The sequence below is a fragment of the Miscanthus floridulus genome, chromosome 10 (assembly GCF_019320115.1).
Source record: "Miscanthus floridulus cultivar M001 chromosome 10, ASM1932011v1, whole genome shotgun sequence".
NCBI classification, from domain to species: domain Eukaryota; kingdom Viridiplantae; phylum Streptophyta; class Magnoliopsida; order Poales; family Poaceae; genus Miscanthus; species Miscanthus floridulus.
The window spans coordinates 74,680,828-74,707,092 of record NC_089589.1 but is presented as its reverse complement, the minus strand read 5'-3'; the positions used below and the strand labels follow the sequence as shown (position 1 = coordinate 74,707,092).

Sequence of the window (26,265 nt, the reverse complement as noted above, 5' to 3'; positions counted from 1 at the left end):
GAAGGGAGGAGAGGAGGAGAGGGAGCTGTAGCAATGGAGGCAGCTGCTGTAGCTGGACAGGAGAGGTGAGAAGAGTGCGTGTGTTCTGCTGACTTCTGAGTGAGTGAGAGGCTGAGGGAGTGGGCAAAAAATTCAGTGCAAACCACATCTTCGGTGCAATCGTGAAAACCCTTTGCAAAACCATACTTAGGAGTTTTCAAAAAATTTGAAACTATGCACACCAATAGTGCATCTGTAGATGTGCACTGTCACAAAATTTTAGATTCAAACTCGTTTTGCAAAAATTCATACAAAAATAACACACATGAAAATTGTCCTATAGTGCATATGCAAATGAAATTTGTTATTTTCATATGATTTTTTGCAAAACGAGTTTGAATCTAAAATTTTGTGACAGTGCACATCTACAGATGTACTATTGGTGTGCATAGTTTCAATTTTTTTTTTGAAAACTCCTAAGTATGGTTTTGCAAAGGGTTTTCACGATTGCACCGAAGATGTGGTTTGCACTGAATATTTTGCCGAGGGTGTGAGGGGTAGAAAAAAAGAGAAACCCTAATGGGCTTGGGCCAAAACATAAGACAGCTAGCTAGGCCCAACTCTGAGATGCAGCCTACTCTTCGGCTGGACGACCACACAGCCTGGACGGACGATTAATCGCGACTGGACGACGACCAAACGGACAACTAGGTTTCTGGACGGTCTGGCAAGTCGGAGGCCCTGGTCGAGTAGCTAAGACCGTCCAGGATGATTAGTCGCGACTAATCGCGATTAATCGGACATCGTGCTAACATTGGACTGGTGCTGTTGGCTTCCTCTTATTTCTTCACTGCTGCTCTATCCAGTCTAACTGATTAGAAAGATTGATTATGCAACCATCGTGCCAATAATAAACTATGAAACCTGAAAGCTTCCTTCTTGGCCGCATAATGATCAATCTATTTTTCTTGTACATGTGGTTTATTTATTCCTACTACTTAGTCCCAGTTCGGATTTCTTCTAAAAGTTAGTGATGGTGTGCAAATGTGTTTATATGTATAGAGAGAAGGTTGGACCAGTGAATTGCTGTTGTACTTTTCTATTGCTCTCCTGTATTGTAATTTCGTGGTGTTTCTTGCTATGGCATCCATGTTCTCTTGTTTGTGTGTACATTTGTTTTGACTGGTTTTCGGTATGATATATACAATCCTATTAGTAGTTGTATTACTGCTTTTCTTCATATTGATCTAGGTTCCTACAGTTTTTTGATGGGCCGCTGATTGATGGCAGGAATTCTATTACACATGGTACTATAGTAGTTCATTCCAAATTGTAAGTGCTTTTCTAGGTATCTAGCTTTTTCCTATGCACCTAGATATATATTATGTCTAGATGCATAAGTAAAAGCTATGTATCCAAAAAAGACGGAACGAATTACAATTTCGAATGGAGGGAGTAGCATACAACTATAGAAATGATTTTGATGCTAACCCATGGAATGCACTTGAAATCAAATTGAAGCATGCTCAAAAGGAAATATAATAGGATGACCAGGTGAATTCAATCAACATGGTCCAAACTTCAAGCTAATTCACCTCTTTGGAGATATCTGAGCCATGGAGATGTTATAGTGATAGCATCTCTGGCAGAGGATAGGCCAAATAGATTTTAGCGGGACAGCCTGCAAACATTATTTCTGCTCTGTGGTATTACCAGTACTAGCTAGTTATGGTTGTGTATAAATTCTCTAGTATTGCATTTGTGATGTACCAGCAATTGATCGGAGGCAAATTTGGATCGGAAGGTTGAGAAATGAGAAGAAATGCGACATGCCAATGCACATCACTGTTTACCGAAACAATAGGTAATGAGTCCACCTGTAACACCCTAAATTTGCAATTTTTAGAAATAGCCAAATTGATTTATTTAAACAATCTTGGTGAGCATTGAAATATAGGAAACAAATAATTTTTATAAAACTAAAATCAAATATAAGATTAAGATTAGCTACAAGTGATGCATACATTTTGCTACATATTTATTTTTGTGATGAATGGTTTTGATTCAAATTCCAAATGAATTCAAAATCTAATTGAAAATGAAATTTGGAAAATCGTTGGAAAAAGGAAAAGAATTCTTTTTTTTTCTTCTCCCCCTCCTTCCTTGCATTCGGCCCGCTGGCCCCTCTCCCCTTTTTCCCCGCAGCCCAGCAGCCGCGCCAGCCCAGCCGCGCGCCTCGATCGCCCGCGCCCAGCCGCTGACTGCCTGGCCCCACCTGTCGGCGCCGCCCCCAACCTCCCGCTCGCCCCGCGCCAGTCAATCGCGATGCCGCAACCGCCGCCCACGAACGGCGTCGTGGGAGCGCCCCCCCTAGTGCCTCGGCCGCTTCAAATAGCAGCCAGACCCCCCGCGCGCACCCGGCTGCCCCCCCGCTCTCGTTTTCGCGCTTGCCAAGCACCGAGGAAGGCCGCAACCGCCGCTGTCGTGGTCACCGGGATCCGCCATCGTCGAGCTCGGAACCTTCGCGCAAACCACCGTCACCGAGCCGTCTCCGCTCCGGTTTTCACCGCGGTGAGCCTCGCCGTTCTTCCCTCTCTCTCCCCGAGCAGCTTATTTCTCGTTTCTTGGCTTCTCGAGCCTTGGCCGCGAGCTCCGCGAGCTCCGCGAGCCGTGGTCGCCGGCCATGGCGGCCACCGTGCTAGCCGCCGTTCCCGGCCGCCGTAACAGCTTGGCCGAGACCCCCTTCCTCCCCCGCGTCCCCCGGTGCGCTTGGATGTCCATTTGGTGAACCCTAGACCCTAACCGCGCGCGACCGTGACCTCCACGCCGCCGGCAATGGCGCCTCACCGCCGGCGACACTGTGGCCGGCCGGAATATTCTCTCTCTCCCTCCCTAGGTCTAATCTGAACCGCACGTTTCTAATCCAACGGCCAGGATTAGAAGTTACCCCTTCGCGTGGCTGTTTTGCGAAAGAGTCCCTAGACTTTTCTAAGTCCTAACCCGCAGTCCAAAGCGTATTTCCCCGAATGCGTAATCTCGATTGGAAAGCGTAAACTCCACGGCTTAAGTCAAAAATACGTTTTTAGTATTTACAGAAATGCCATTTGAACTGTTTCGCTTATAAAATTGTCGTTTTAGCTCCGAATTGATCCATTCAAATCGCGTTAGCTTCGTAATTTCATAGGCTACATGTTGGAGCTACTGTTAGTCAAGTTTGGAACTTTTTAATTTCATGATTAGATTTAATTAAATATATGGCTATAGAAAAACCTGTTTAAATCATAACTTTCGCATTTTAGCTCCGTTTTTCGTGAACTTCGCGTTGACGTGATCGTAGCGAGACATAGATTAGTTTTACAAACATTTTATCTTGATTTCAATACTGTTGGTGTACTGTTCTAATGATAGGAATGTTTGCTTTGCATGAATGCTTTTAGAATATTGTATGTTGCTGTGTTGGTCGCGTTCAGAAGGTGAGGAAAACGTGGGAGACCAAGAACTCTTCGACGACCAGCAGGACCAGCACGAGTTTGTGAACCAAGGCAAGTATAACATGGGCCTTCCTTGATGTCCTATTTCACTTTAATCAATTACTCATTTGCATGTGTCTAATTTTGATACCCGTAAGGACATCCTAGTGATTGTTTATCCTGTTCCTTATCTCCTATGGGTTAAATGCATATGGGTAGATTGCTAGTGCTCTAACTGAGCTTGACATACATGTTGATGAATGATACTATGGAACAAAGTGAGTAACATGATTTATAACAACTGTTCCATAGGGCGAAAGTGCAAATGACCTTTGTTCATGTTGCTCCCGGCCCTCCATAAGAACTTATCTGTCGGCAAAAGCTGGGACTGACAGTGCAACCAGGAGAGTCATATGGCTCTGAGTTTAGCTCAGTAATAGGACCTTTCCTAGCTGGTTAGAGGTTACCTTTTTGGCGCAAATGGGGCTTGCCACTTTGGGTATAGGGCTGCCTCTGTTCCTATGAGTATAGCCGCGATGGATTTGTGCCATAGGAAAGGGGGGTCCCTACATCTGCCTGCCAAGGAAACCTAGCGGCCCTAACTTGTTAGGGAAACCTATGAAATGGCTTCATAATGTACCCTGCCCGCTCACCTTGGAAGTGACATGGGAGTAATTAACCCGGGCATATGGGGATCACGACTCGCGGTGAATGTGCACCACCTCTGCAGAGGGTAACAAACTGTTATAACAGCCGTGCTCACGGTTACGAGCGGCCCGGAAAACTCACAGAATAATTGGATACTTGTTGATGATCATTTATGATGGTATATGATGGATATATGATACACTTGACTCTGATAATTGTTCATATGGGATTAAATGGGAGCTTAAGCATAACTTGATAATACTTGAGAATAAAAGCTTGACCTATTAAAAATGCTATCTGCAGTAAACCAGAGTCTATCCTTTTTGAGCCTCATAACCCCATGTTAGCTTGCTAAGTACGGAATGTACTTACACTTGTTTATTTTTTTTTACTTGGATAAAAATCCCGGATGGGTAACAGATGACAACGGGTATGAGGATTTCCCAGAGGATTATTAGGCTTGTGGTCAACCAGTTGACCTTCCCTGTGATGACGCCCACGAGAGTTTTATTATCTTTTTATTTTTCCGCTGTGATGTATAAGACTAAGTTTTATTATAACTCTGATGTATGAGACACCGTGATGATAACTTTATGTAATTTGTCAGCTTGTGTGTGTGATTGATTCCTGGGCACACACGAGTTTTGTGCATTCAATTTTATCCTTAAAATTGGGGTGTGACAAATTGGTATCAGAGACGTGTTGACTGTAGGACGCAAGCCTAGTTAGAAAATAGTCGTTTTAGCATATTTGCTCCTCTGGTTTCTTGCTTACTGACTTATTCTTGTTATTTTATTAAAGCATTTATGCTTTCATACCTCAATCTATTATTTAAAATTGTTGATTCTAATTCTATCTCACTTTAAATCTATAGATGTCTCATAATCCGAAGACTGCTCGACTCAGCACCGCCGGCTATCGTGCCATGTTCACCCCGCGTGCCCCACAGGCGGAGAGGGAGATTGTGATCATCTCTGACGACGAGGAGATGGCTACACCGACGCCTACACCTGCTCCTACACCAGTCGCCGTGCCCGTCTATCCTGTGGTAGCTACACCTGAGGAGTCGACGGCTACTTCCCCTATACCTGCACCCTCCCCAGCTGCCCCCGTGGAGGACGAGGAGATTGGCTGGAAGTGCAAGTACTACTTCAAGCCAGCTCCAGAGACAGCCTACTACCACACTCTCCTCACCCACGTGCTGGACGACTACTTCCTCGATTTGCATGCCTCCATCAGCTACCACTGCGCCGAGTACCAGCATCCATTGGAGGCTACCTTCTGGAAGGTAGAGCTGGTGGTCACCGCTTGGAACGATATCAATAATGGACATGAGGTGGAGACTGTCCACTGTGCCCCTGCCAGGAGAGCCCATGCTTTGGATGGCATGGAGGATGCAGCACAGAATGCCTACATCCACTACCATGGTCGTTGCTTTGAGGCCATGAGGGAGGATCACTTCAGGTTCCTTCCTTGGAATGATCATGAGGGTGTTTGGCAGGTTTTTGCTCCACCAGAGAATGACCCAACCCTGGAGGCAATGGTGCAGCATATCCACGCTATGCAGGGAGTGGATGATGAGGTCAAAGGAGAACTGTGTGCATCTCAGAGGGCGCAGAGACGTCTTCAGAAACAAGTGGATGAACTTCGAGCACAACTGGGACAGCCTTCCATCTACAAGAAGAAGCGCCGGTCCTTCACCATGATTGACACCGCTCCATAGGTGTTAGGTGCCTTGATCTAGATTACCACATCGTTAGTTCGTGTTCCTATTTAGTCTTGTTGGTCTTGTGAACTTGGTTGATTAGATGTTTAATTTGTGAACTTGGTTGATTTGGTATTTTGCTTGATTGCTGGAAGTTTGTGGGCATGTCCACAACTTCCTTAGATTGGAACTTTAAATTTAGAATGAAATCTTAATGCAGATGTTTCGTTTTATCTTATCTCTGCTGTGCTGATTTCTGGAGCAGCCTGTGTTCTTTATCTGGTATCTCGAAATCTAGGATGATAAAAATTCTGAAATTTTTGTGGAGATAACTAGACCTCTGTATCTTTCAAGTGTCTTTGGAATCACGTCAATAGTTGTTCAGGTTTGGGAGATCTAGCTGTCACAAGTTGATGTTCCTGCGCTGTCTGGAACTTAGAACAGTTTCGGTTTAGCTCTACTTTTGACTATGTGTGAGTCCGAATCTGTAAAAGTGGTCTAAATGAAAGTTGTAGCTGATGTCCTAAGATTTCTAACGAATCTTGGTGCACCTCTGTTGGATCTCTAAAACTCGAGTTATAACAGTTTTACTGAACTGCTGAATTTGAATCTTGTCCAGAAAATTCTCAGCATTGTTTCTTATCTTTTGTAAGCTCTCTATAATTGGAAAAATCTCTAAATTTTGCACATTTATTGGAAAATAGATGGCCGCAAGAGGTGGAAGAGGCAGAGGCCGTGGTCGTGGGCGTGATGCTCTTATAAATCCACCACCGCCACCTGTGACCATGGAACAGATATTGGGAATGCAAGCGCAGCTGATGCAAGCTATGATGCAGCGCTTGGACAATGAACCTGCAAGAGGGCCACCGCCTGTCCAGGTTAGAGATAAGCGTGGAGAGTTTATGAAAGGTCGTCCACCGGTGTTCACCCATGCCTCAGACCCTATGGGGGCTGATGATTGGTTGCGTGCTGTGGAGAAACAACAGAACATAGCACAATGCAACGACCTTGAGAAGGTGTTGCACGCTTCCGGGCAACTCCAAGGAGCTGCTCAGGATTGGTGGGAATCATTCCAGTTTGGACGTCCCAACAATGCTCCTGCTATCACTTGGCAGGAATTCAAGGACAGTTTCCGGTCATACCATATTCCTAATGGACTAGTGGAACTGAAGCAGGAAGAATTCAGATCTCTCAAGCAAGGATCAATGACTGTGGCGGAGTATCGGGACAAGTTCGCACAACTATCACGCTACGCTCCTAATGATGTAGCGGATGACAAGGATAAGCAACGTCGTTTCCTCAAGGGACTCTATGATGAACTGCAGCTCCAGCTAATGTCTAATACTTATCCTAACTTCCAGTCTTTGGTGAATCACGCAATCGTGATTGATGATAAGCGCAAGGAGATGGAAGCTAAGAAGAGAAGGCTCCAAGGGCAAGCTTCTAGAAGCAACACTCGCCCACGTGCTTATCCCCAGCAAGGTTTCTAGCAGAGGAATCAAGGACCAACTCACCAGGGAAACCGTGGTCAGTATCCTCAGCGGAACTAGTTCCAACAACGCCCTCAGTACCAGCAACAGTTTGGAAATCAGCGTACCCCCGCAACAGACTAGCAATCCTGCAACACGCCAGGGAGTGCCTAACAATGCTCCTATGAAGAGTGGTGCACCCAACAATCCCAATGCCTGTTACCGATGTGGAGAAGTAGGTCACTATGCTCATCAGTGTCCTAAGAAGCAGAACCAACAAGCACCTCAGAACCAGACCAGCAATCAAAAGTTCAACGCCCGACCACCTCTCACAGCAAAGGTGAACTATGTGTCATCTGATGCAGCTTAGGAGACGCCTGAGGTCATGTTGGGTACGTTCAGCGTCAACTCTATCTCTGCTACCGTACTTTTTGATTCTGGTGCTTCGCATTCTTTTATCTCCCAAGCTTTTGTTAGAATGCATAGCATACCTTTGTGTGCCATGAAAAACCCCATACTAGTGAATTCCCCGGGAGGTAGTATGCTCGCTTCTTATTGGAGCCCCTCAACTAGCATTTCCTTAAGGGGGGTAGACTTCAAAGTGAAGCCTATTGTGTTGAGAACAGCGGGAATTGATCTTATCCTGGGAATGGATTGGATGAAACAACACAGGGCAGTGATTCAGTGTCAGGAGAAATCTATGGTTGTGACATCACTCAATGGAGATAGAATCTGTGTAGAAGTTGTAGTGCAAGCTCAGCCTATAGCCACAGTGAACCAGCTAGATGGTGAAGTCAATGAACAAGATCGTGTCGTGGAGGAGTTCCCGGATGTCTTCCCCGATGACTTGCCAGGTATGCCACCTGACCGAGACATTGAATTCATTATTGAATTATTACCTGGAACTACACCAATAGCTAAACGTCCATATAGAATGGGAGTTAATGAATTAGAAGAGCTTAAGAAACAACTAAAAGAGTTGCAAGAAAAAGGTTTCATACGCCCTAGTTCTTCCCCATGGGGGGCACTTGTGATCTTTGTGCATAAGAAGGATGGTAGTCAACGGATGTGTGTGGATTACCGCTCACTTAATGAGGTTACCATCAAGAATAAATACCCTTTGCCTAGGATTGATGATTTGTTTGATCAGTTGAGAGGAGCACAAGTGTTCTCCAAGATTGATCTCCGATCTGGGTATCATCAGCTTAAGATTCGGAACTCGGACATACCCAAGACAGCATTCACTACACGGCATGGATTATATGAGTACACCGTTATATCTTTTGGTTTGACCAATGCACCCGCATACTTCATGTATCTGATGAATAAGGTGTTCATGGAGTTTCTGGATAAATTTGTGGTAGTATTCATAGATGACATACTAATATTCTCCAAGACTGAAGAGGACCATGCGGAACACATAAGGTTGGTCTTGCAAAAGCTAGAGAACATAAATTGTACGCTAAGCGGAGCAAGTGTGAGTTTTGGTTAAAGGAAGTCTCTTTTCTGGGTCACGTTGTCTCCAATGGTGGAATAGCAGTGGATCCAGGCAAAGTGCAAGATGTACTGAATTGGAAACCACCAACAACTGTAAGTGAGATTCGTAGCTTTTTGGGACTAGCTGGATATTACCGAAGGTTCATTGAAGGTTTTTCCAAGCTAGCCAAGCCTATGACAGCCCTGTTGGAAAAGAATGCTAAGTATGTATGGTCGGATAAATGCCAGGCAAACTTTGAAGAGCTAAAGAAGAGATTGACTACAGCTCCAGTATTAATCTTGCCCTATTTAAGCAAGAACTTCTCTATACATTGTGATGCATCCCGTTTGGGTCTTGGATGTGTGCTTATGTAAGAAGGAAGAGTGGTTGCATATGCATCTAGACAACTAAGGAAGCATGAGTTGAATTATCCTACTCATGACTTGGAATTGGCAGCTGTGGTTCATGCTTTAAAGATCTGGAGACATTATCTGATTGGACATAAGAGTGATATCTATACTGATCATAAGAGTTTGAAGTATATCTTTACCCAATTAGATCTGAATCTAAGACAACGTCGTTGGTTGGAATTGATCAATGACTATGATTTGGAAGTGCATTATCACCCGGGAAAGGCAAACGTCGTAGCTGATGCACTTAGCAGAAAGAGCTATGCTAATGGACTTCAGATAACATCTATGTCAGCAGAGTTGTGTGCTGAAATGGAGTATCTCAACTTGAGCCTGGTCACTAATGCAATGGAATTGGTGATAGAGCCTACATTGGAGCAGGAGATACACAAAAGTCAATTGGAGGATGAAAAACTTAAGGAGATAGCAGAGAATGTAGTGCTTGGAAAGGCACCCGGATTCAGAATGGATGAGAATGGCACTCTTTGGTTCGGAAAAAGGATATGTGTACCTGAAGTGAAAGCTATCCGAGATGCAATTCTGCAAGAGGCCCATGAGTCTGCTTATTCTATACATCCCGGAAGTACCAAGATGTACTTGGATCTCAAGGAGAAGTATTGGTGGTATGGTTTGAAGAGAGATGTGGCAGAATATGTGGCTTTGTGTGACACTTGTCAAAGAGTGAAAGCTAAGCATCAAAGACCTGTAGGGTTACTACAACCACTAAAGATCCCTGAATGGAAATGGGAAGAAGTTGGTATGGACTTTATCGTAGGATTACCCCGCACTCAAAGAGGTTATGATTCAATATGGGTAATAGTAGATCGACTCACCAAGGTTGCTCACTTTTTACCAGTCTAGACTACCTATAATGGTGCAAGATTAGCAGAGTTGTACATGGAAAGAATAGTGTGCTTACATGGTGTTCCCAAGAAGATTGTGTCGGATAGAGGCACCCAATTTACATCGCAATTCTGGCATAAAGTACATAGATCCTTGGGAACAAAGTTGAATTTCAGTTCTGCTTACCACCCGCAAACTGATGGACAGACTGAAAGGATCAACCAGATTTTGGAAGATATGTTTAGAGCCTGTGCACTTCAGTATGGTGATAGTTGGGATAAGAGTCTGCCTTACGTAGAGTTCTCGTATAACAACAGTTACCAGAAGAGTCTCAAGATGGCACCTTTCGAGGCGTTGTATGGATGTAAGTGTAGAACGCCTTTGTTCTGGAATCAGACAGGAGAAACTCAAGTGTTTGGTCCCGGATGTCATTAGAAACACAGAAGAACAAGTGAGAATGATTAGAGACAATTTGAGAGTAGCTCAGTCCCGACAGAAGAGTTACGCTGATACCCGCAGAAGAGAGCTGACTTTCGAGATTGGTGATTATGTGTACTTGAAAGTGTCACCAATGAGAAGTGTGAGAAGATTCAATATGAAGGGAAAGTTAGCACCAAGGTATATAGGACCTTTTAAGATCCTAGAGAGACGTGGAGAAGTAGCTTATCAGTTGGAACTGCCTGAGAGCTTGTCCGGTGTGCACGACGTGTTCTATGTTTCCCAATGGAAAAAGTGTCTGAGGGTACCAGAAGAACAAATTCCTTTGGAAGAACTTGCTGTCAAGGAAGATCTTACTTATGAAGAGTATCCGATAAAGATCTTGGAAACTGCCGAAAGAGTTACGAGAAGCCGAACAGTAAAGATGTGCAAGGTGCAGTGGAATCGTTATACAAAGGATGAGGCTACTTAGGAAAGAGAAGAGGATCTGAGAAAGACTTATCCCCAACTGTTTGAGTAAGCAATCACCCGAATCTCGAGGACGAGATTCATCTTAAGGGGGGTAGAATTGTAACACCCTAAATTTGCAATTTTTAGAAATAGCCAAATTGATTTATTTAAACAATCTTGGTGAGCATTGAAATATAGGAAACAAATAATTTTTATAAAACTAAAATCAAATATAAGATTAAGATTAGCTACAAGTGATGCATACATTCTGCTACATATTTATTTTTGTGATGAATGGTATTGATTCAAATTCCTAATGAATTCAAAATCTAATTGAAAATGAAATTTGGAAAATCATTGGAAAAAGGAAAAGAATTCTTTTTTTCTTCTCCCCCTCCTTCCTTGCATTCGGCCCGCTAGCCCCTCTCCCCTTTTTCCCCGCAGCCCAGCAGCCGCGCCAGCCCAGCCGCGCGCCTCGGCCGCTCGGCCCAGCAAGCCCCGCCGGCCCACTCGAGCGCCAACCGTTGCCGCGCGCCTGCGCCCGCGCCCAGCTGCTGACTGCCTGGCCCCACCTGTCAGCGCCGCCCCCAACCTCCCGCTCGCCCCACGCCAGTCAATCGCGATGCCGCAACCGCCGCCCACGAACGGCGTCGTGGGAGCGCCCCCCTGGTGCCTCAACCGCTTCAAATAGCAGCCAGACCCCCCGCGCGCACCCGGCTGCCCCCCCCCCGCTCTCGTTTTCGCGCTTGCCAAGCACCGAGGAAGGCCGCAACCGCCGCAGCCGTGGTCACCGGGATCCGCCATCGTCGAGCTCGGAACCTCCGCGCGAACCACCGTCACCGAGCCGTCTCCGCTCCGGTTTTCACCGCGGTGAGCCTCGCCGTTCTTCCCTCTCTCTCCCCGAGCAGCTTATTTCTTGTTTCTTGGCTTCTCGAGCCTTGGCCGCGAGCTCCGTGAGCCGTGGTCGCCGGCCATGGCGGCCACCGCGCTAGCCGTCGTTCCCGGCCGCCGTAACGGCTTGGCCGAGACCCCCTTCCTCCCCCGCGTCCCCCGGTGCGCTTGGATGTCCATTTGGTGAACCCTAGACCCTAACCGCGCGCGACCGTGACCTCCACGCCGCCGGCAATGGCGCCTCACCGCCGGCGACACTGTGGCTGGCCGGAATATTCTCTCTCTCCCTCCCTAGGTCTAATCTGAACCGCATGTTTCTAATCCAACGGCCAGGATTAGAAGTTACTCCTTCGCGTGGTTGTTTTGCGAAAGTGTCCTTGGACTTTTCTAAGTCCTAACCCGCAGTCCAAAGCGTATTTCCTCGAATGCGCAATCTCGATTGGAAAGCGTAAACTCCACGGCTTAAGTCAAAAATATGTTTTCAGTATTTACAGAAATGCCATTTGAACAGTTTCGCTTATAAAATTGTCGTTTTAGCTCCGAATTGATCCATTCAAATCGCGTTAGCTTCGTAATTTCATAAGCTACATGTTGGACCTACTGTTAGTCAAGTTTGGAACTTTTTAATTTCATGATTAGATTTAATTAAATATATGGCTATAGGAAAACCCGTTTAAATCATAACTTTCGCATTTTAGCTCCGTTTTTCGTGAACTTCGCGTTGACGTGATCGTAGCGAGACGTAGATTAGTTTTACAAACATTTTATCTTGATTTCAATACTGTTGGTGTACTGTTCTAATAATAGGAATGTTTGCTTTGCATGAATGCTTTTGGAATGTTGTATGTTGCTGTGTTGGTCGCGTTCAGACGGTGAGGAAAATGTGGGAGACCAAGAACTCTTCGACGACCAGCAGGACCAGCACGAGTTTGTGAACCAAGACAAGTATAACATGGGCCTTCCTTGATGTCTTATTTCACTTTAATCAATTACTCATTTGCATGTGTCTAATTTTGATACCCGTAAGGACATCCTAGTGATTGTTTATCCTGTTCCTTGTCTCCTATGGGTTAAATGCATATGGGTAGATTGCTAGTGCTCTAACTGAACTTGACATACATGTTGATGAATGATACTATGGAACAAAGTGAGTAACATGATTTATAACAACTGTTCCATAGGGCGAAAGTGCAAATGACCTTTGTTCATGTTGCTCCCGGCCCTCCATAAGGACTTATCTGTCGGCAAAAGCTGGGACTGACAGTGCAACCGGGAGAGTCATATGGCTCTGACTTTAGCTCAGTAATAGGACCTTTCCTAGCTGGTTAGAGGTTACCTTTTTGGCGCAAATGGGGCTTGCCACTTTGGGTATAGGGCTGCCTCTGTTCCTATGAATATAGCCGCGATGGATTTGTGCCATAGGAAAGGGGGGTCCCTACATCTGCCTGCCAAGGAAACCTAGCGGCCCTAACTTGTTAGGGAAACCTATGAAATGGCTTCATAATGTACCCTGCCCGCTCACCTTGAAAGTGACATGGGAGTAATTAACCCGGGCATATGGGGATCACGACTCGCGGTGAATGTGCACCACCTCTGCAGAGGGTAACAAACTGTTATAACAGCCGTGCTCACGGTTACGAGCGGCCCGGAAAACTCACAGAATAATTGGATACTTGTTGATGATCATTTATGATGGTATATGATGGATATATGATACACTTGACTCTGATAATTGTTCATATGGGATTAAATGGGAGCTTAAGCATAACTTGATAATACTTGAGAATAAAAGCTTGACCTATTAAAAATGCTATCTGCAGTAAACCAGAGTCTATCCTTTTTGAGCTTCATAACCCCATGTTAGCTTGCTAAGTACGGAATGTACTTACACTTTATTTTTTTTTACTTGGATAAAAATCCCGGATGGGTAACAGATGACAACGGGTATGAGGATTTCCCGGAGGATTATTAGGCTTGTGGTCAACCAGTTGACCTTCCCTGTGATGACGCCCACGAGAGTTTTATTATCTTTTTATTTTTCCGCTGTGATGTATAAGACTAAGTTTTATTATAAATCTGATGTATGAGACACCGTGATGATACTTTATGTAATTTGTCAGCTTGTGTGTGTGATTGATTCCTGGGCACACACGAGTTTTGTGCATTCAATTTTATCCTTAAAATTGGGTTTGACACCACCTTAGTTCAGAAAATGAAAAAGGCGCAAATTACCCTGTACTGTAGTTACCGAATAGGATGATACAATATTCAAGTGAAATAACCAAAGCAATCTCCCTTTCTGAACTCGGCGCAGACACAGTGAAAGTGACAGCTAGAGAATATAGTGAGGTTATATGGCTGCTGCTATCAAGTGGAGAGGAAAGTGATCGAGCACAATGGAACACACATTCGTGTGGAGGTGTCTGAGCACTTCCTCTGCTACGAATATGCCACGAACGGAAACCTTGACAAGTGCATTTTTTGTATGCGAATGAAGCATTCAACACAATTGTTCTGTCATCAGTTATAAAGAAATGCATTCTTTTGGATATTACATGACCCATGTTTTCATGTTTAATGCTTCAGATGAATCTTCTAGGCCTAATTGGGCGACATGCTTCAAGATAATTAAGGGCATCTGCCAGGGTTTACTATACCTACACAAGGGAAGCGACAGGCCTATTGTTCATCTGAACCTTCAGCCTGCCAACATATTATTGGGGGATAACATGGTGCCAAAAATTGCAGATTTTGGCCTCTCAAGAATCATTGATGAAGAACAAACCTGAATAAACACAATAAATGTTGTGGGAACAAAGTAAGTCCAGTAACAATTCCGGCATACCATTGTGTCGTTTCCTTATTGCAAATTAAATTGCGTTTGTGTCTCCCATGATCTTTGTAACAACATTGATGTTCATGTTGTCCAGAGGATATATGGCTCCAGAATATCTTTACAGAGGAGAAATCTCAACCCGGTCTGACATATACAGCTTAGGCGTACTAATCATTGAGATCACAACTCGACAGAAGAACTCTTCGAATGACAAAGACATGTCTGCAAGGAGCTTTGTAGATCAGGCAAGGCTACATATATTACAAGTGCATTTGAAGACTTAAATATATATCTTGATGCTTATTTTAATTTAGTTTGTGTACTATCGCTCATCCTCACAATTTTAATCCTGTAGGTTCGTCAAGCATTGACAGATGAGCACATAGCATCCAAGTACTCATCACTAGATGCAGATAGCCTCCAGCAAGCAAAAACATGCATTGAAACTGGGCTAAAATGTGTGGATATCGATCAGAAGAAGAGACCTACTATAGTCGAAATTGTTGACAAGCTCAATAGATGGCATGCTCACTGAATGGTAAACTAATGCATGCTGTGCAAGGGAAAACTGTGGTGTACAGAGGTAGTTCACCCATGGTGATATGGTCTAGATGCAATCATGGACACAACCACTGTATCACTTTCATTTATGCACTTATGAAGAATTTGTTACTTGATTATTGTTTTTTTGTTTTGGTTGGCAACTGGTATTCCCTCCCGTCAGTTTTATGTGTCGCTTTAGCTGTGAACGATAAAGCCATTATAATGTGACTTACCCGCCGTGATGCTCAATGTAAATTATGAATTATATGTTGCATCATTTTGTAGGACAATATATGGATAAGATAATTATTGATTGATGATCCCATTCAAATATTATATAAACAAACATATCAAATGAACAATATGGAGTTATCTTAATGAACATGTCTGATTGATTGTGCTTGACAAGTTACTGTATGTGTCAAAGGTCAAAAGTGGAAGACCCGAGCAATCCGGGTGGTCTGGCATGGGTAGTCTAACTTTGGCAAATTTGAGGAGTTTTAGATTACACGATTTTTTTTTGAAACAGGGTAGATATATTACTCATGTACTGATAAATCATCAGCAACAAATACATTGATGTGATCTGAAAGAGAGCCTAAGATTTGCTCCTCCCCCTCAGCACAAGCATACCCACTAGCAGCTAATTCATGAGCCACCCTATTACATTCTCTAGGCACATAGGCGCACTGAAAGCTAATGAAATTTACATTCACCAAGAACTTGAGCTCGGCAATCAGCCCTCCCACCACGCTAGCGTCGAACTCATCCGAGCAGAGAGCCTGCCTGACTTGCAGAGCGTCGGTTTCAAGCACAAGGTTGCCAATCCCCAATCGGGTGGCCTCTTGGACCCCCTGTAAACATGATATGAGCTTGGCTTGGAATGCTCCGAGCAGATGCTCCACTTTGCCTCTTCCTGCTGAGACAACGTCTCCATCACTTTCCCTAATAACAAAGCCCCAGGTCCCCATGGCGGCAGACGGGATGAACGATGCATCACAGTTTAGCTTCAACTTCCCAGCTGGTGGTTTAGACCATTTTCCCTTACGTCTTGGCACCCCTGCAATCATCGTGGTCTGTTTGTTCAGAGATTCCGCAACATGCAACCTGATACTCTGAGCAATGCCTGAGGCCATCCGGCGCCTCCCACCTTCCCTGATGTTGTTACGTTCTGACCACCAGGCCCATAAGATAAAGATCATTGTCACTCTTTTCTCTTCCTGTGTTTGAAAAATATATTCCATTACACTCCTCACTGAGTCCATCGATGCCAACATGGCTCTCTCAGTCTCCAACTGTAATTGATTCCAGACATGTCTAACGGTCTTGCATTTGAAAAAGAGATGTCCTCCATCTTCGTCGAACCGCTCGCAGACTGGGCACTTTGGATCAATTCGCATGCCCCTACGGATCAGGTTTGATCTCAATGGATGACTATTCTGTACAAGGCGCCATACAAAATGCTTAACTTTGCTCGGGCAGCTTAGCTTCCATATCTTGCGCCACAGATGGTCTTCACCGCTGTTGCTACTACTTTGAACACTGCCTTGCGCTCTCCTCCTCAATTTATCTTCACTGCACACCTTATAGGCGCTCTTACACGATTTTGACTTCTACTCGAGGCAAGACCACCCACCCCATAAATATATAGCCTATTTGGTTTCCTGGCTATCCTTGCCAGACTCCATTTAGCCGGCTTGAGGCCTATTTGGTTAGGTGAATGGGCCTCTTAGCCAGGCTCAGCAGGCCACCGACAAGCCTTTAGCCTGGCCAGAGGGAAACGAAGGGGCTGAGCATTTCCCCTAAGCCATGTCCCATCTAGCGCTCGGACCCACTTCTCTCACCTCAAGATCCACCATAGATTGAGGACATCCCAATCCACTAAAATCATAAAAAGTGCTACTTTGAACCTTTTTCAAACCTAGCTCTTTTCTAACCGCACTCTTTTTTTTACGAACACTTCCGTGTATTTCATTAAGAAGAGGGTGGTACGGAGACCCGTACAACGAGCACTCACCACAGATCATGGCCAGCGGATTAGAGTGCAAGACGCATGCCTTGCCGCTAACCTGATTGGGCAAAGTACATACTCCAAAAAAAAAACACGGCCAAAGGCCAGACGCCACGGATTACATGGTGACAAATTGTGCAACAACGTCAGCAGCTCAGTCTCCGCTAGACAGCCAGAAAGCTAAGCAATGTCGCCAAATTAGAATTTCCGGCCCCGATCCAGTTGTTCCCTTCTTCCACCAGTGCAGCTAGGAGGGCATTTGGTAGCCCGGAGATAGCATCAAAAACACGATGGTTGCGTTCCTTCCAGAGAAACCAGCAAACTAGAAGCACCAAGCAATCCATGCCTATGCGCACATCTGCGGGCACCGCCATCCGGGCATGGAACCACCAATCAGCCAAGTATGGATCAGGCAAGGGCGCCAGAGCCTGAAGGCCGATGGGGGAGAGCACCCTGAACCACAACTCACGACTGTAGACGCAGCCAAGCAACAGGTGAGCGGGCGTCTCCCTGTCCTAGTCATAGAGAGCACACGCGTGGGAGTCCTACAACCCATGACGATGGCGCCTATCCGCCATCCATAGGCGGTCGTGCATGGCGAGCCAGAAGAATATCTTCACCTTTAGCAGAGCACTGCAGCGCCAGAGCTCTTTCGTGCCCGGGCCCAGCAAGGACGACATGCGAATGAAGAATGATCTGTAGGCCGTAGAGGCCTCTACGGTCTACATGCCGTAGAGGCCGTAGAGCTCTTTTTCGATGATGAAAGAAGCCGGTGGAGGTGTCCCAATCTTTGCTAGTGATGACGAACCGGTGATGAAGAGGCATGGATAGGCGACTAGGAAACAACGCGTGAAGGCATCCCCTTATAGTGTGATTGGGTGCCCCCATATGCAGGGACCGTGCTCTTGGGATGCAGGTACCAGTTGTATTGATGCTTGCACCATGACTTGATCAAGGCCCTGCTAGTACAAATCTCCCTCAGCGGCCTGCCTGAAAGCCCTATGTTTGATTTTGGTTAATTGAGACAACCTAGTGGACTAACCCTTTGTTCTAAGTGATGTCATGAGATAGGTTGGTCCACATCCAAGGATTGAGCAAGATGGCACTCAAGGTGATGGAGATGGCCACATGATGATGATCAAGTGCTTGGTCTTTGGAAAAGAAGAAAGAGAAAAACAAAGCCCTATGGGCTCAAGGCAAAAGTATAAATAGGGATTTTGTTTTGCCGGTCAAGATGCAATAGAGTGCATGATCAGATTTAGAATTGATGGTCATACTATTAAGAGGGGAGCTCTAATTGAATAATTCAGTCATCTAGTGCCACTAGGTGTTGGAATACTTTACATATGCATTTAGGCCTAGTGACACACTCATAGAGCAAGCGTAAAAATTTATGAAAAACTCTTTGGAAAAGGCTAACTTTGCTCTAACATATTTGTAAAAATATATTTGAGAGTTAGCCGCTTGAATGGAAGCGCTTCGGTGCTGCTGTTCAGCATGCACCGGTCGTGCCCGGTGGCACACCGGTCATGTGCACCGGTCACGATGGCCGTGGTTTCACTCTACACGCATTTTAGCCGAGCACCATGCATATTGGTGTGCACCGGTTGAAATGCACTGGTGTGGGGTTCTAGAGAGCTTGCAGCTCGGTCGCATGGGTGTTCTAAGCACCGGTCCTCACCTACCGGTGGTCACACCGGTCACAGGTTCTAGAGAGCATGTAGATCGACTGCGCAAATGCTATAACGTACCGGTTGGGCGAGTTGGGCTGGTGGATCTCTTGTTACTCTTGGTGATTGCCGTAACCTAGCCGGCCTGGTGATTGGAGGATCGTTGAGCAGAAGTTGGTGATTGTTTCTAGCTCCGATCGATCGATTGTGAGGCGTTCTTGTGCCTATTCCCCATGGGGATTCGCCAAAGGCAACTCTAGTGGAATCATGGCTTAGGTAGTGCCTCTCTAGTGGTTCTTGTGGTGCCTTTGTGGTGAGCTTGGCATGTGATGCCAATTAGTGCGCGAACCACTTAGTTTGGACTCGCTACAACATGGACGTAGGTTGCCGACAAGCAACCGAACCACGGGGATATATCTTGTGTCATATTGTCTCTGGCTGGTTCGGTATAAAGCTCTACACTTGTTATTCAATTCATTAGTATTCTTGTGTAGTGCTTGTTTTCTTGTGTAGCTTAGCCTCTAGTTGTAGTTGTAATTAGTTTAGCTTCTCTAGTTAGTAGCTTTGCTAGTTGTAGCTAGTTTTCTAGAGTAGTTTAAGTGCTTGTGTGCAATTGACCTAGAGATCATAGTAACTAGCTTGTGTAGGAGGCTTGCTTGTGGTGAATTAGAGCTAGAGCAATAGATTGCTTAGTCACCATCTTATTTACTAATCAAGGTTGCTCTAGTGTCTTCGAAGGAATTTTTATAGGCTACTCAACCTCCCTCTAGCCATTTAGATTGTATCACTAGCTCCAGAGAAATGAAAATAAAACTCCTTTCCCCATGGCCTTGGCTCGCGTGGGACGCAACCGAGCGCCTGGCATCGCTGCCGCTACTCACCTTATTGGTGCAACTTATTTATCTTGCAACCAAACAACCGCTCTGTGTGTCCTGGTGCTGCTGACCCAGACAACCAAACATCTATGGCCCAACCTGGCCACATGGTCAAAGTAGAGATCGATGTAGTCAATGCTGATGTTGGAGTAACGCGCATGATGTTGATAGGATTTGGGTGTTTCAACCCTGATCAGTGATCGGACAAACCAAAAAAGATATAAAGAACAATAGATCAAAACTAGTGGCAATAGAGGGTGTAGGTATTTTTAATCGCACACAGATAAATCCACAAGAGCACGGATATCGCTGTAGCTTTCACCTGGGAGTATTCCAGAGTATCGTATTTATCCACAGGGAAACAATGGTTAAAGAAGTTGATAGTTCACCATCAGGTATCTACTAACTAGTATACCAACTAGATTAAAGTGGGGGTAAGTGATGGTAATGATAAGAGTTAAATAATGACACACACATAGGAGAATTCCATGATAAAATAAATGAGCAGTTTAGCTAATTTGAGAGGACAACGGGTGAGTTCAAGGTTTCTAAATACTTCTCTATTACTTTGGTTCTATTGGATATAACTAATTCATGGGTAGATATAGCGATCACACACAATAACACTTTGGAGCAACAGTACCTTTCCAACTCTCAAGGAGGGTGAGAAAGCGTAGTTGGGGGAAGGCTGCCTAAAGCTCTACAAACACCAATCCTAACGTGGTGGATTACAACGGCCTGATAGAGCTGTCACCTCTAGGGCTACCACAACTAACCGTAGGATTGGGCGCAATCTCAGGTAACCTATAGTCTAAACACCTTGTCTATACTACCAATTACTACTCTGGCCATGTATAACAATTAGAGTACTCAATGAGAGTAGAGATCCCATGCTAAGATATGATGACTATTCTAACCATACACATGAAAGGCATAAAAGTAAATAGAGAAGATAACTATATTAAAGCATAAGTCTCGCGAAGGTAAGATACAAAGATATACCAGACCTCGGAAGATTTCTCTAGAACCTGAGCATGGCTCAACTCTCCCTAACCCTCAACTTACTATTCTACTTCTACATCTTGAGATCTTTGTGGAGATTTCTCTCTTGTGGTGTATCTTGATCTGAATGAGAGATGGCTCTCTTGGAGGGGGTAGGGGGCGCCTTATATAGGGGAGATGGAGTAGCGGCCAAGGCATTGCCACGTCATCGATCCGCGTCAATCCCGTCGACCACCGTTGGATAAACTGACTTAAAACCGTCTTATAATCAACGGTGTGGATCATAGAAACACATACGAGGCAGTGGAGAGCGAACGAGCTCCAGAGTGGACCGAATCGGCCTAGGGGTTGGGCCGGCCAGCCCACTTTCGTGGCGGTTGGGCCTCCCCCTCTGGCGGTGGGTCCATGACTCCATATTAAGTTGCCTTTTGCAGTTTTCGCGAGTTGAATCACTTGTTGTCATCGGTTTGCTTGTTTGGAGTGTATGACAGTGGTCCCGGGGCTATTTTCTAGATAAATCATCCTGCATTCACATATTCACCAAAACTCATGTAATTTATTAGTTTAAACCCCCATACCTATGTTTGGTGATGGAATTAAGTATATATGTAGGATATGTAGACGATTGTTCAAAAATGCTTGTTGGTATTTATAAGTGCAAATAGAATATGAAGGATTCCGCAAGCGCATAGAATACCATTGTAGCATTTTACCGAGAGTATTCCAGGTATCGTTATTTATATTTTACCACAGGGAAACAATGGAGTAAAGATTATTGCATATCAAAGGAGTATCTATCAGTCAACATACCATCATAGCTAGAGAAAGGGGTAAAGGTAATGATAGGAATTAAGCATATTGACACTCAGGGGATAGATCACTAAGATACTATAAACTAGTTAACTAAGGAGAACAATGGGTGAGGTAGATTCCTATGATATTCTTATTACAGGATCAAAGTATATATACCCAACTATAGCTAAGACTCACTCTACTCTTGTGCACTTTGGGATGCCGCTAGATGGTAGAGCACTGCAAAAGGATAACTCTACTGACACAACTACGGTCCTCCAATTTAAGAACCTGCTCACATGGGGTGGACTACAGAAGATAGACGGGGCTATCACCTCCTGTTGCTACCACATGGCCAAGGAATAGGGTGCACTCACAGGCAGAGCATCGTATAAGCACCATGCTTGCACGAGGCTCGGCTACTTAGCCCAATCGATAAACTAGCAGGCTAAGTGCTCTATGAACCCATACACAAAAGTAAAGATAACCTCAACTAAGCAAGATACATATTAAAAGTAAGCACAGCCATGTAGATAGGAATATGATGAATTGATAATAAGTCTTACAAGATGTAGAAGTGAAGATACAAGGCTTTGCCGAGCCTCCAAGACTAGATCCGAAACTTGAGCATGAGCCCAACTCGGCCCATACTCCCGAGCTACTAATCTACTATATTGGAGAGTTCTAAACCTATTCCTCCTAGTGTGTGTTGATCGGAATGATAGATATGAATTAGAGTTTCCAAGATGGCTCCAGGGAGGGGGTAGGGGCAGCTATATATATGGAGTACCATCAATTCTGAGCCCTCGGATCAAATCGACTTAAAAGAACGGCGTAGATGCAATCCCTAAGGCGGTGGAGAACCAATATAGCGAGACGGAGCCTAATAGGTGGGCCCATAGGCCGGCCAGCCTGCAGGTGGGGCCGGCCCCACCTGGCGGCATCTTGCCCTCTACTTCGGTGGTTTGCCTTCTGGTGCCTTCTAGAGTCTTCTGGAGCTGTTTTCGTCGCGATTAATTATGATTAATTCTGACGTTTGGGTCCACCTTGAAGGTTTTCTATATAAATCCTACTGAAAACACAGATTCACCAAAACTTGTGGAATTTATTAGTTTAAACCCCTAGACCTATGTTTGGTGATGGACTTAAGTATATATGTAGGTTATATTGATGATTTATGAATGATGTGAACGACCGTCAACAAGCTCCCTGATGAGGACATGACACCCATGCATACGACCATGTTTGGCGCATGGTATGGAGGGGTAGGAGGCCAGCAAGGGTGTCCAAGTCAAGAAGGAGGCCCGAGGCTAATTCGGTTTGAGTCCCCGAGGTGGAGGCCCAAGGCAACTCAAGTTCGAGCCCGTCTCGGAGTCCAGGAGCAGCACGTACTAAAAGTGACGCCCAGGTCGCATGCGGTGTCCGTTTTGGGTGTTCTTTATATGGATGGAAAGATAATTTCATGTAGCATCCAATGGCACTGGTCCCACCTTAAAATTCGATCAGAGTCAATAGGAATCATCAAAACAAGTGGACGTCCAATAGAAACCGAAGGCCTGGTCCAACATGATTTCGAGTCTGCCTCGGCCTCGAAGACCAGTTTGCCTTAAACTGGTCACCCAGGACGCATCCGGACTCTGTTTTTGACGATCCACATATGGTTGGAAAGCTAATATGATAAGGAAGCCAATCATGTGGTCTCAAGTCAAAAGCCCTTCAGAATCAATGGGAATCGTCGAAACAAGTCAACATCCAGAATCTGCCAGGGTGCTGCGACATCGTCTTTTGGTCTGTTGGACCGTGTATCGTGTTTAGGCCCATTAGGGGGTGCGTCTAGGGTAGGCGACGACCCTAAGACCTTTATAATCATATGCCACTACCATCATTAGGTTTTGGGTTTTGCTTAGATTAATCTGTCAAGAACAGTTTCGCTGTTCATCGATTTGTGAGATCCCAACTTCGTGAGATTGATCATTCATCTGCAATTTGGTTGCTTTATTTCTTATTCTTGCTTGTGTTCTTCATTGCGCAGGCAGGCATTAGCCTTCTTGGCGAGGTCAACCGGATCCATGACTCGGTTGATAACCAGAGGAGTTGTGGTGCTAAGATTGCAGGGTTCGATCTTTCGATCTGAAGCCAGATCGGTGTGTCATTCTCCGCCACAACGATAGTTATCCCACTACCTAACAGAAGATCTGGATCCCCGTTCTCATTAAGTGGTATCAGAGCTTCAGGTATTACCGTCAGGTTTATCATTACCCTAGTTTTGTTTTGTCTTTGTCCTATAAATCCCAAAAATTGCCCCACAAAAATATTTGTGTTAATCTTTGTTAACCTATTACCCGTTGTGCCGTTGCAATATTTTAATTTCAGTTTGCTTTATTGAACGGTCGTCCCTCGCGTGTCATTGTTTTGCCGTGTTTAGGTCTCATTCATATCTGGTTCCTGGTTCACGCTTTGAGTTTGCTGGTCAGCGTATCTTTTGCAAAAGAAGAAGTTTACTTGGTTAGAGAGTCCTATAATCTTTTTGACTCTATGTTGAAGTTTCCAATCTGCTAATGCACTAATTAAAAACAAGGAGGCGTTTCCAGAAAAAGCATAGTAGGGAGCCTGCCTCACATTTGCCCAGTAACTCTACATTCAGTGCTGGACGCTTTGGACTGCCTATAACCTTGTGTTTGAGCAGCGTAGTTGAACCTGTCCTGTTGCATAAAATCTTCTAGCTGTTCCTCGCCTGTAGAGTGCAGTTTGTTGTCAGGTTGAGTTGTAATATATTGCTACAGTTTGGGTTCTCTGGTTGAAAAAAAAGAATAAAAGGCAAAGGTGCAAAAAAAGCCACACCCTAAAAAAGAGAAAAAAGAGCAAGAAAAAAAAGAAAGTGAAAAAAAAATTTAGAAGTGCTTGCATCCTTTGAGTTTTTGTGCCGGGCTCTACTGTTGCTTTCTTGAACTAGGTCCGGGACGAGTTTAGGCCGACAACATAGACTAGCTTGGGACTACTTTTCAATCTTGCAATTTCTGAATTAAATTATTGCTATTCCTTGCTACCATATTTTAAGCCTCCTAAGCTCCACATATATACTTCAGATCAGTACAGATAAAGGCCCTTGCAATCTCGGTACCACTGCCTCATAGGTATCATGAACCAGCCGTCGGCTGTACCGCTCACTGCTTGCATTGGTAAGAACTTTGTAAGAGCTTGGTAAGATGCTTCCACTTGCTGTGAAAAGTGACACCACTACAACCACGTAGTCATTTGATATGGATAATATTTTTGTGTTGTCTTTTGCTGTCTTCTAACAATGACAGGTTGTTCGTATCCACCAACTTATGATGGTATAGGTGCTGATGAGTACATGGAGTGGGAAATTGCCATCGACAACATATTTGCTACTCGCTTTATGTGTCCAAGGAGGAAGGTAAAAAATGCAGCTAGTGTTTTGCGACATTTTGCTTTATCTTGGTGGGAGTCTTTAGATCTTTCTGATAAACCTTAAACTTGGAATGATATGAAACTTCTTATGCAAGAAACCTTTGTTAATCCACCTCCTGTTTTGATTTCATATGATGAGGTGCACCATTTAGAGGAAGAGTCTGTTGTTATTCCTCTTGCTATAACTAACCTTCTGCAGGATAATGTACATAAGCGAGAGGATGATATGGAAGAAAATGAGGAGCTCACAACCTCATATGCAAATTCAGAACCATCAGTTCACAATGCACCTATTACTCCTGTTGAGAACATAGGTAATGCCCATGGTGCTACACTCATGGAAGGTGAAAATTGTCTTAATGTACTAAACTTTTCCACAAACCATGCTATCATAGAGCAATTGTTAGTGGAACCCTCTTTTGATTTATCTTTGTTCCATGATAATTTGCTTGATGTTCCTTGTGATAAAGATGAATTGATTGATGATGCTTTAGTTTCATATGTTTTGGAACTAGTCACTTGTGCTAAAAATACACATGTTATTCATATTGCTACTAAAACTGATGAGTTCAAACTATTGTCTTCTTTACATACTTTGGGTTACATTGAATTTGATGTTTTGTGTAACCTAGATTGTTTGGAGGAGAACCTTTTTAAATATACTGATTTGCCTTGGTTTTCTAAACACACATATCATATTATTGGCAAATATAACAACAAGGGATAATATATGATACATCGAGCATACATTCGTAGTAATATGAATTCTCCTTTTGTTGTACAAGATTATAATCGTTTAGAGGGCAGCCATAATAATGCAAACATTTTCTCATGTTCCTCAAAGAAACAAGTTCACTTCCAAGAAGGGGAGCATTGTTGGTTGCTACCTATGTCTGCTTGACCATCTATTACTGTATTGTCTTTGGTTAGTTCTAATCTTTTGCAGGATAGTGTTGACATACATCGTGTGCATTCGGATCATGGAGTCTACATGCTTGCTGAAATTTTTATGCGAGATGACATGCTAAAAACTTGGAAACATGGTCACGTTCCTTCTCACAATTATTTTAGTTTTCTTTGTCCTCGCAACCCCGTTCTCCTTTATATTGTGCAGGATCAGTTTCAAGCACAATCGACGCCGAGGACGGCTTTTCGTCAAGAAGGGGAGGATCACGAGGACATGACACCCATGCATATGACCATGTTTGGCGCATGGTATGGAGGGGTAGGAGGCTAGCAAGGGTGTCCAAGTCAAGAAGGAGGCCCGAGGCTAATTCGGTTCGAGTCCCCAAGGTGGAGGCCCAAGGCAACTCGAGTTCGAGCC

At 44.5% G+C, this 26,265-nt stretch overlaps 1 protein-coding gene and 1 pseudogene across 1 annotated transcript; one reads left to right on the top strand and one right to left on the bottom strand.

Moving 5' to 3' along the window:
• Positions 1 to 33: 33 nt before the first annotated feature.
• Positions 34 to 15,256, top strand: LOC136488867 (cysteine-rich receptor-like protein kinase 43; annotated as a pseudogene).
• A 442-nt stretch (positions 15,257 to 15,698) lies between these two features.
• On the bottom strand, positions 15,699 to 16,559 carry LOC136488866 (uncharacterized). The gene has a single exon (XM_066485660.1). The coding sequence runs from the start codon at positions 16,557 to 16,559 to the stop codon at positions 15,699 to 15,701; it is 861 nt and encodes a 286-aa protein (XP_066341757.1).
• Between the last annotated feature and the right edge of the window lie 9,706 nt (positions 16,560 to 26,265).